Below are 11586 nucleotides of genomic sequence, written 5' to 3'. Positions count from 1 at the left end.
TTCTCAGATCAAGTACAACATCATGAAACTATAATTTTTGGCGGTTAGGATTCCCATCTTGTCAAGGAACTCTAGATTCTTGAATCAAACTATGAGAAGACACTAAAGCTAACTTTAAATAATAGTGATTTAACATTTAAGTAACCGATTAATTAGGGGAATTGTTTCATTTATTCGACATCTAATTGGTAGATTAATGTTAACAATATTCTATACACTTCAGTTCTTCGGTGAAACTGATAGCGCCGTTCTATACTTACTTGAATTAATAAATCATAAAATTCAAAGATTATATATGTAACTTAAAATGATCTTCTGACAATCAATCTTCAAGACGCATCTAAATTTACATAAGAGTACTCTTTACATAGTTAGGTATTTTCAAACTCAAGTGACAAAGTTTTCCCTTACCTCAAATCCTGGCCTTCCACGGCAGAAAAGGTAGAGAGAGATCCCTGATTTTCATCAACAGCACAACCATCAAACTGTTCCAATTCCATTTCATATTTTCCTCATCAAAAGAAAGTGGTTATGGAGGTATGTATTTATATATGTGGAGAACAACAACAAAATACCATCAAGTGCAAAAACAAAGGTAAACCTGTAAGAATCTTGTCTTCCAACTTTGTTACCAACAACAATCTCAATCCTTCTAAGTTCTAACCAACACCAATCCAATTCACAACCAGCAAATTAATTAGTAAACTTTATTTCTCCACATATGTTCTTTTTCAAGTATATATATCTACTTTCCATTAGAAGAAGGTGAAGAACACTCGCACACTACCTCATAATCGACTTCTCTCCTATGAAAGTTCCGGTGGCAGCTGCAAGCGGCACATTTAAGCGCACCACTTGTTCCTTCCTCTCCACTTGCCATAAATTCCCTGCAGCCATCGACCGCATACCCTCCAATTTTAGCAGCATGATTCTTTTGGCACTCTCCATATCTCACACTCCTCACTGTGCAAGAAGTAGTTGTGACGCGCTTCTTCATGCTATAAACCCTAATCCCTTTCGTCGAGACCCAAAACAGCGATAGCGGTACTTAGAATTTATGTATGTGTCTTCTCTTCCCTTTGGTCAATGATCCAAACAAGAACCTAACAAAGAGTATGGAGCTGATTGAAAGCAAAAGGTTAGCTCAAATGTAACCCTAGCCATAGCAACTTCTGTATCTTATACTTTGTAGCCTCTAGAGTGAACCTATCACTTCTTGGTGCTTTTTGTATACAGTTTGTAAGAAAACAGTGGGTTAAAAAACCGTAAAAAAAGGCGTCAAGAATTGATCGTTCAACCGAATTCCAACTCATTTGGGATTCAAGAAAATGGATTTTCTTGGTGTAATTAAGAGGACCATAAGATGATGGGAAAGCCTTTACTTTTGTTCCAAAAAGATTGATTGGTTTGTTATGGAATAAGAAGGCTAAGCTGGCTAACCTAAATATGTGTGGGTCTAATGGATGAAAAATGGTGTGATTGGGGGCCCTTGAAACGATGCCAATAACGGTTGTCTAGCGACCTAAAAACGTGGGTTGATAACTAAGTTGGCCAAACCCCCTCTATGGACAATACCATCCCTACCTTCTTATTCGATTTCACTTTATGACTGTAGCTATAATCTGGATAAAATTGGACATAGAAAAGGAAATTGATTCTCTTTATATATATATATATGTGCGTGTGGGCCTACATCTGTATTACACTTGCTCGTCAACTAATGGCCATGGCCAGTGTGCATCCTAGCACCTTCAGAGCTGAGGCCTGAGGACGATTTTGCGGGGTCCGGGTTTACGTGATCAAAAAGTCGATAAAACCATCCATTCATTCACCAGGGAGGGTTTGTTCTTAATTTCGGAGTAACTTTACCTTCTGAGGGTTAAGGTGTGCAAACTCTTCATTGCTAACGCTAGTGAGTATGAGCTATGAGCTCTAGTACATAAGTTGGATATGTTCTTAGACCAACTTTATCAAAAACAAATATAAAGTATAGCTCAAAACTGAAGCCACTATATTATGATGATGATTTCAAAACACTTTCATTAAAAGATTAAAAAGAAGTAGTACAAGATTATGGTTGTTGAAACAATTCATTTTGTGCTTGAGCCCATAGCTTGAATGGTCGATTGTTTTCAATGCAACTGTAAAGGTGTTGGCCCAAGTCTAGCCTACCAAGAATAGAAAAGAGAGGGCTGCAAATACAAATCTAGTTTAACTACGAATCTATGACCTACTTGAACGAGATACTTTACTAAGACCTGTATATTCATTGGGCTCTAAAGTGGGCCTATCGTGAATTACACGGATGTGCAGAATAATCTAATTTATTGTGAGGAACGTTTCAGTCCACTAATTGAACAGATGATTAACATAAAATATGAGTGAGGACTGTAGCTCGAGTTCGACATCACGGCTACGCTGATGCACGTACAGTTCTGAATAGGACCACACACATACTAATATTGCGTATTATGCAGCATATATGACTTTTCAAAATTTCTTTCGCTTTTGTATTACTCGGTGGCTCCAACCTTTTTATAGTGAAAACAATTGCACCCATAAAAAATGGTTGAGATACATAATTGTGAAATGGTTTTGAGTTGGATACATCATGTGCATATTTATTTGCTGAGACTGGTTGAGAATGTTAGAACTGGGCCTGAATATGGCCCAGGATACTTAAACCCGTGGGCTAAAACTTAAAACCTTAAGCCCAATAAAATCTCAACCGTTAAGATAAAGAATCAAGGACCGCACGATCTAGGGCAAAACCAGAAGAAAAATTCCTTTTAATTCGAGGTTTCCTCATTTATGCAAAACCCTTCTTCTGAGCGGCCAACTCAAAACAGAGAGAGAGAAAATGGTGCAAAGGCTAACGTACCGAAAGCGGCATAGCTATGCTACCAAATCTAACCAGAATCGGGTCGTTAAAACCCCTGGTAATTTCATCAAACACTTGGTGTTCATTAGTTCATATTCTAATTTTAAATGATATTTAGATTTTTATGAGTACCCATATGTTTAAAAGTGTGAACTGACTTTGATTAGGTGGAAAGCTTGTTTACCAGACGACTAAGAAGAGGGCTAGTGGACCTAAGTGCCCAGTTACTGGAAAGAGAATCCAAGGGGTATGTTTTGTTGTTTATGTCTTTGATTTATAAAGATTATATATGCATATGGGTTATTGTTTGATTTTATCAACTTTTCATTGAAATTGATAAGATAAATTGCATTTCATAGAGCTTGATTAGGAGGGCTAAGTTAAATAGTAGTGACTGCATTATGCCGTGTTTGCTTTGTTTGGCATTTACATACTGGGAAATGTGTATATGGTTTGTGTAGTCAGTATATATTTTCATTGAAAGCTATTTGATGCATCAGGGTCTCTTTTTTCAATAAAAGTGTCATTTAGAGGAAGAAAATTTATTTTCAGATTATCTACATAACAAATTAGAAACAGGTGAAGTAATTGTATATGTAGCATTGTTGTTAGAAAATGAAGCATGCTAGGTTATATCTAAACTGTTCGATTAGTCAGTTTGGTATATTATTAGTCTCAGCTTTATGCATGTTTAGTAATTTTATTTTATTTTTTTCTAGTTTCAGATTTTGTGCCTTTCTGTTTTTGTAATATATATTTGCTGTCTCATTGTCTAGATTTCTTCTGTAGGATTAACCTGAATGTACATGTTGAACTGTCAATGAACTTTAGGTTCCCATAGTAGGTGTTTTGGTTGTTCAACGGTTTTCAATTTTTCATTAGAAACAGTTCAGCATTTGATTAAAGGTCAAATGTTCAGTCTTTTGATGGTCTAACATTTCAGTATTACCTTTGCATAATTAAGAATGTTTAATTGGGTATCTATTTCAAATCAAATTAACTACTACAGTACTAAATAAATGATTGCAATACCCTTATTGGTTTAGCGATGATAATCGTATATTTTTTGGTAACCAAAAATAATCATCCTTATGTGATGCTACAGAGAATATCAAACATTGTATTCTTTTCTGTGTCTTTCAAATTAACTTCTGTATTCTGTATCCTACAGTGAGATATCTGATGCAAAGAAGATTTATATATACTCTGCTTTCTCAATTCTGCCCCCACTTCACTATTTATCTTTTCCTTCTCCTTCAATTTTAATGTGGCAATATGAGTTTTTTTTTAAGCTAACTAAGTATATTTTCCCTTTGAATTTGTGATTTTATCATGCATACATTTTGTTAAATTATATATGTTAAAGTTGTGGTCCACAAGATATCGTTGTTCAGCATCTTTTTATAATGCCGTCATATCACAGGTTCTCTGTTTGTATATTCTTAAGAAAATTTTATTTGAATTATATAAACTCTGGTATATATGTATAACTTTTTAAAGTAGACTATTGGTTAATTGTAATTGTATTCTTTTTTTTCTTTTTCTTTTTGTCTTTTATTTCACCCCAATAAGTGTGTGATGGAAAGCTCAATTTTGGAAACAATTCTTGGAAATTATGATATCAATGTAATGGTATTCCACTTTTTTGTAATGTTGAAGGCTTCGTACTGGTTAATTCCTCACCTCTTCATACTCATTTTGATAATTTATATAACTTGCTTATGTTGTCTTTCAGATTCCTCACCTGAGACCTGCTGAATACAAGAGGTCTAGGTTATCTAGGAATAGAAGAACTGTGAACCGTGCTTACGGTGGTGTTTTGTCAGGTGGTGCTGTAAGAGAAAGGTATATCTTTTTATTGACTCTGCTGTTCTTGTTGTAATCTGGTTGTATGTTAGATTCTTAAGTTGACGTTTTCTTCAGGATCATCCGAGCCTTTTTGGTCGAAGAGCAAAAGATTGTGAAGAAGGTATTGAAGATTCAAAAGGCCAAGGAAAAGGTAGCCACAAAGAACTAGAATGAGAAGAAATCACAAATTTGTATTCTGTCGAAAGAAATTTTGACTAGAGATGATTTATGGAAAATGTTTTGAGGTACCTTAGTTGTCTGTAATTTGGATATTGTTTTTTGTTCTCGAGTTTGTTCAAACTTATTGTTAGTGGCAACTTCACTTCGTCGACAATTCTATAACTAGGTTTTACTTTTAAATTTTCATCACTGTTTATGGCTTGTTAGGTTCATTGTTCCCTTAGGAACCTTGTCTTTTATGGCATCTTTTATGTCCATGTTATGTTTGACACTCTGTTACTTGGAGATCTAAGCAGTGGTTTTGTGTAGTACTAGCAGGCCTTAGTCTCTGATATTTTTTTTCAGCATACGTCGGAAATGATTATTTTAATTTTGACGAACTATTCTCAGCAAATAGTTTGTACATGATAACATGATACTCCATTGTTTTTAGTTTGAGATATTGTCAAGATACAAATTACTAGTTTTGGGTTGCTGTAGTAGTAGTGTAGTACAAATATCAAACCATGCTAACTGGAACAATTGGAGATTGTTCACCCTTAACTGGAGAGTAGAATGGTTTCAAAGTTTTAACAGACTTACCCAAGAATTTTCATTCATTAGCATAATGAGAGATCTTGGCAGTGTACACTGTTTAGTTTAAAGCTTTTTGCTGCTGTTCATTATTGTGTAGTATGGTCTGGAATTCAGCAACCAACTTATTGTAGTGTAAGTATCCCTTCTACCACAGGAAAATTTTCTTTGTGGACATCAGTGGATTTGTTTCTGCGTTCCAAAACTTGATGCTACTTGTTTCTTCAAAAGCTTGCATGCCCGAAAACGGATTTACAACGATGTTGAGATATCCAGGGATGCTGTCATGAATAAGGGAAACTAAGGTCCATTTCAATCCCCTCCTGTCATACTGAGGTTCTCCTGAAACTTCTTAAGGGCTTCTTCTTGGTCCTCGCCCATACGTGGCACAACTATTGTTATGCTCTGCAGCATCTGGACTATTATATTTACTATCATCAACTATACATTTTCATGGGGGTTTAGCTTGACGTCAATGACGTGAGGATTTGTTATCCAGGTGGTACATGTGATATGCAGCATGCCCTTGTGTAGGGATCCTCAGGTAGTAGAGTAGGAGTGTAGGATTGCCCTTCCAGTGGTCGTCGATGAATTCAAGGATAACGAATGATTAACTAATTGCTCTTTCCTCATGTACAAAAGGCGGGACCTTTTTATAAACAGGAATATGTTGGGCGAGAAGCACACTTCTGTTGATTCTATCTTCTTCGGTGGATTCGTAGGCTCAGTTGTAAAAATAACGAAAGCTCAGTTTCCATGTAACTTCACATCCTTTTGCTCTGCCATAGATAGGCTTCTCTTCCTTATCATTCCCCAGATTCCCCACTCTAATATCTTGGTATAGATCTATTCTCAAGTTAACATGCATTGTTTTGTTTATTGACGAAAAAACAAATAATTAAGTACGTGGCTTGGTTAAGAAGAGAGATTAGCGGAGATTGTCTACATTTTGAAGTCTATAGAAAGCATATAGCCGGTGAAGTAGTGATGGGGACCTTGATCGAGAAAGAAAAAGAAAAGAAGAAAGCACAGCTAGCTTGGTCAAGCTAAACAACTTCACATTTGGAACATTCGGTAGGAAAGAAAGGCTAACCAAATGCATGTCATCAAGCTGAATAAGACAACAACTGTTGAAACTGTCTTCCATGTTTCTGTTTCCTTGTTCTCACGGCATTTGAGCCTTTGATGAAATACGTAACTATGTATCTCATTGAGATCCAGGTTAGTAATGCATATAAAAGGCTCATAATGCACTTCGAGTAAAAGCCCCGCAAGCAAATTCTCTCTCTTGGCTAAGTATGCGTTTTTGTGCTCTGTGTTTTTGTATTTATGTTCATTTTGTTGGAAATAAGGGTGGGTTAGACCTGATATGGATAAATGCCCACCAAGATATGGATAAACGTCCACCAAGATAAGGATAACCATCAGGTATTGGGATGAGTGTAGGACTCTATCCTTATTGATTTAGATGATAACTCTATGGGATTTTCTATCCTATCCTATCCAATTTTGAGAAGGTGGGAGAGTTCTATAAATAGACCCCACCCCTCACATATTGATCATCCCAAAACAAGCAAAGTTTCTCTCCCTTTAATGGTGGCCTCCAACGTTTTCTAAAAGTAGGTTTAGTTTTTAGGTGGAGATTCCATAGGTAGTAACCTCCATTGCTAGCCATTGTCGGAGTTTTGGTTCTTGGTTAAGTGAACAAAGGTTACTTCCCGTTCATGGTTGGAACTTGACTCTAGCTAAGTTGAGAAGAAGAAGATCTTGAACAAAGGTTACTTCCCGTTCATGGTTGGAACTTGACTCTAGCTAAGTTGAGAAGAAGAAGATCTTGAGTGTGCGAAGAACATCATCTTTTCCGGTAGATCAAAGCTTGGAACTTCAAATTGAAAGCTGTGACCAAAGTATGATCTTCTGTTTCCGCTACGCTATTTTATGCATGTGATATAGCGTAATTGTACATATCGTAGGAATCATGCATGAGAAAAACCATACATTGGCATCGAGCCAGGTTTTCCATGGTTTGCATGCTTTTGTTTGTAGTTTTGATCTTGTGATCTACATTTTTTTTGAAAAACTGCATTTTTTTTTTTTCAAAATCTTTTAATTAATTTTAAATAATTAGGTTGTTTAAAATTAATTAGAAATTGCTTAAATTTTTTTTTTGCAAAATAAATTATTTATGGGAAATAATTTGGCTATTTTTAATTAAAATTTTAGTGGAAATTTTTTCTAGGAAATTTTGGTTTCCTTAGAAATTTTTACATAGAAATTTATTTTCTGAGATTATTTCTCTAGAAATTTTAGGATTTTTCACATGTATTTTTTCACGATTAAAAATTGACATTAGGATGTTTATTTTTACTATGCAGTAATTATTTAAATATGGATTTTTACTATTGTATGTAAATAAAATTTAAGTAGTAAATTTTTTGCATATTCTATGTTATTGATAGTCAAATGCATTGATTTTATTTAATGGCTAGAATCATTCTAGTAGATTATCATGATCATCTCATATGTAAAAATGTGGATTACTTAGATTTATTTTAAGAGATGATTCTTATTCGTAGTATCTTATTTTTGGAATTCAAACTTGATAGAATGGCACAGGATGGAAAATCCCCATTTACCATGCTACCTGAAAAGGACTTGTTAAACGATAAGAATTACCAACTTTAGTCTAGGAAAGTTAGGCTAATTCTGGCAGATAGGAAGATCATTGACGTAATAACTGAGATAATAGCGTAACCCTACCGAAGGATTAACACAAGCCGCTTATCTTCGCGCACTTAAGAGGTACAATGAGTATACAAGCAGAGACAATGTTGCCTGAATTGCCATACTTGGCACCATGAGGAATGACTTCATGATGCGGTATGATGGCCTTGGATCAGCTAAAGAGCTATGGGAAGCAGTAAAGGCGGACCTTGGGGGTACAACTACTGCACAGTTGAGGAGGCTACAAATGAGCTTTGACAAATTTATCAAGCTGCCCCATACCTCTATGACACAACATTTCACGGTGATGAGGAACATGGTTGCTGAGTTAGCCCAATCAGGACAGGTCTTGTCAAATGAACAACAAATTCAAGCTGTCATTAGGTCTTTACCTAAAACTTGGGAACAATTTCGTCTTATCTTGACACATGACGACAGTATCACAAACTTTGCACAGGTGCAAAGAAAATGTGAGCTTGAGGAACAAAAGCTTCTCAATGAAAAGCGTGTTGTTCAAACTGAAGCAAATGTTGTCAACTCCAACAAGAGGAAGGCTCCTTGGAACAAGAAAAGTGGAAAAGGGAAAGGCAAGGAAAAGGCCAAGCCTGACCCATAACAAAAGAAACCTAGGAAGTGGATAGACATGACTAATGTTGAATGCTTCCGTTGTCATCAGATGGGACACTATGCTAGGACATGTCCTTCTCCTGAGGTAAATTTTACTTTTAAGGCATTGTCAATGCGATAAGAATCTTGTCATCTTTGTCGATTCATCACAATATTGGATTGTAGATTCAGCAAACGATTGCACCACATAAGCCGGGATAGGTCCCTGTTTGAAGATTTCCGGAAACTTCCACAAGGAACTCGGAGAGTCCACATGGGAAACCAAAGTGTAGCTGATGTTTTGGGCACATGCACTTGTAGGTTGGATTTTGCGAGTGGGATATCCATCCTTATTGAAGAAGTACTCTTTGTACCCTCAATTAGGAGAAATCTTTTATCAGTTTTGAAATTACTTCAAGAATCCTATGTGTTTAATTTTTTCCAGAACTCGCTTGAGATATCTTTGAATAACAGCTTGATAGGTCATGCTTATTTAATGGATTCTTTTATGACATTACACTTAGCACAAACTGAAGTTTTTATGTCTAAAATGGTTGGTTGTCAATTGTGGCATGCTAGACTAGGACATATTGGACACAGTAGGATAGACCGCTTAGCAAGGGGAGGGTTGTTAGGTAACTTAACCTCTATTAAAATGGAAACTTGTGAAAGTTGTCTTGCTGGAAAGTCCACCAAGAAACCTTTTGGGAAAGCCCAAAGGGCAACTTATCATTTACAACTTATTCACTCAGTTATCTGTAGACCAATGAATGTAACAGCAAGGCATGGGGCTTTGTATTTCATTACCTTCACAGATGACTATACACGTTATGGGACCGTGTACTTGATGTCTCACAAATCAGACACCTTGGACTATTTTAAAAAGTACAAGAACCTTGTTGAGAATCAACTTGATAGGACAATAAAGGCCTTAAGAACTGACCGCAGACGTGAGTATCTTTCTGATGAGTTTAAGGAACTCTGTGAAAATAAGGGTATAGCTAGACAGCTAACTATTCCTTATACCCCTCAGCAGAATGGTGTCTCTGAGAGAAGGAATAAAACCTTCTGGACATGGTTAACCAATGTATTACATGTAAGATCTTGCAAGGCCTTTTTGTGCCTAGTAAAGAAATCAAGTCGCTACCACATGTGATGATGTGAACATACAATATCTATATAGTATGGCACAACCAATTACTATAGTAGAAACTAAAATGTTGAAATTGAAATCCAACCACTATTAAAGAAGAGCTCTATGTAACAACATTCTTTGTCAAAGAAGTTCAGGTTTCATGAAACTCGGAAATAAATTGTTATTGTTTCTCTGCTCCCATCAAAAATCAAATTTATTTTGAATAAATTATCAAGGAAACGTTAGTGTAAAGTGTATCCTAATTATACAAAAAAAATGAATGACGTCAAGAAGGACCCAATGAAAAGAATAAAGGATTAAGTTTTAAGAAATAAAAATTAACATAGTAGTTCGACTAAAATATATAGCACCAAATGGGGGCTAAATTATCAAGCAAGATACATAAACAAACAACCAATATGAGCAGTAGGTATTCAATGAAAACTTAGAAAGGAATGCATAAAAAAGGATGTATATTCTATTATTTCATCAAAGACTACATGATATGAAGAGGCTACCGAACCTATCACCCTTTTGACATTATTGTATATGTCTACCGTTTTCTCTTTGTTCATCATATCTGTGAGCAATTTTGTTAAATGCTTATGTTTTCACCGTATTTTTTGTATCATCTCCTCTTAGGCATTATTACATTTGGGTGAGGATAGGCTGGATAAAGAAAATTAAAAGTTATTTGAGTGTAAGTGTGAAACTCACCAAGATGTTAAGCTTCCCATTGAACATTGATGAGGTCTCTTCCATTAATTTCTCTCTTTGGGCTCGCACCGAGACATTGCAAACTAATCCAGTTACTTTATATCCCAACTGGCTCCACTCATGCAACAGTTGGTTGAGCTCAATTTCATGACGTGATCCCTCTTTCAACATAGAGAAACATCTTACCTAACACCTAAATAATTGATAGCCTCAATGGCTGAATGTGATAATTTGACTGGAAGTCTCTTGGAACCCTCAAGTTTAAAGTTTTTTCCTATAAATTATCCTCAAAGTGCCTTTAAATTTTGAAATCTGATATTGCAAACCGATAAGGGGCCATAATGTCTGCCCGAATAAAACAAATAAGTAGAACAAAAGATGTAAAGTGAAATGAATGACACAACAAAGAACAAAAATAAAAATAAGAGTTGATAAACATTTTGATCCGCTCCTGATGACAAAAGAGTGAAGCCATAGAGGCATTATACTAAATCTGCCAAGGGTCAAAGTAAGCCATGAAAAGAACAACAAACTCACTTCATCATGCTGAAGACCTTTAGCCACCATTGAATCAATGAGCTTGAGCAAGATCCACTTTCGCCAAAAATGATATCCATGTACCAGTGTGCTATATGTGACCTTGTTAGGCTCAATACCTCTTTGAATCATAGTTTCTAATAGTTCATGTGCGTTGTTAGGTTTTCCTGCTTTGCATAGACCATTAATCAATATGTTCAATGTCATAACATCAGGTGGAATTCTTTGATCCACCATTTGATTGACAAATTTACTGGCTGGTTGCCAATGCTCTGAATTGCAATGAGCCCAGAAATCAGAGAACTATAGGTTTCGACATTTGGTGGAATTCCCTATCCAAAGATATCATTGAAACCATGTGGCTTCCTTAAAAAAGCCAGAAACA

At 35.8% G+C, this 11586-nt stretch overlaps 2 protein-coding genes across 2 annotated transcripts; one reads left to right on the top strand and one right to left on the bottom strand.

The window, feature by feature from the left end:
- Positions 1-518: 518 nt before the first annotated feature.
- On the bottom strand, positions 519-1144 carry MIF2 (mini zinc finger 2). Its single transcript, XM_086576360.1, has one exon. It carries the CDS (start codon positions 995-997, stop codon positions 746-748), a length of 252 nt encoding a protein of 83 aa, XP_086432486.1. The 5' UTR covers positions 998-1144; the 3' UTR covers positions 519-745.
- A 1492-nt stretch (positions 1145-2636) lies between these two features.
- On the top strand, positions 2637-5093 carry LOC147480373 (large ribosomal subunit protein eL34-like). The gene is made up of 4 exons (XM_086576359.1): positions 2637-2939; positions 3049-3128; positions 4617-4726; positions 4805-5093. Exons 1-4 carry the CDS (start codon positions 2861-2863, stop codon positions 4896-4898), a joined length of 363 nt encoding a protein of 120 aa, XP_086432485.1. The 5' UTR covers positions 2637-2860; the 3' UTR covers positions 4899-5093.
- The last annotated feature ends 6493 nt before the right edge of the window (positions 5094-11586 follow it).

The sequence above is a fragment of the Coptis chinensis genome, chromosome 8 (genome assembly GCF_015680905.1).
Source record: "Coptis chinensis isolate HL-2020 chromosome 8, ASM1568090v1, whole genome shotgun sequence".
NCBI lineage: Eukaryota > Viridiplantae > Streptophyta > Magnoliopsida > Ranunculales > Ranunculaceae > Coptis > Coptis chinensis.
Note: the sequence above shows the minus strand (reverse complement) of the source record. Positions and strands in the feature narration are given on the sequence as shown.

Coding starts and splice junctions, on each gene's coding strand:
- MIF2 (XM_086576360.1), bottom strand. CDS start 997: ATGAAGAAGCGCGTCACAACTACTTCTTGCACAGTGAGGAGTGTGAGA.
- LOC147480373 (XM_086576359.1), top strand. CDS start 2,861: ATGGTGCAAAGGCTAACGTACCGAAAGCGGCATAGCTATGCTACCAAA. Junction 2,940..3,048: donor TCGGGTCGTTAAAACCCCTG/GTAATTTCATCA, acceptor GACTTTGATTAG/GTGGAAAGCTTGTTTACCAG. Junction 3,129..4,616: donor CTGGAAAGAGAATCCAAGGG/GTATGTTTTGTT, acceptor GTTGTCTTTCAG/ATTCCTCACCTGAGACCTGC.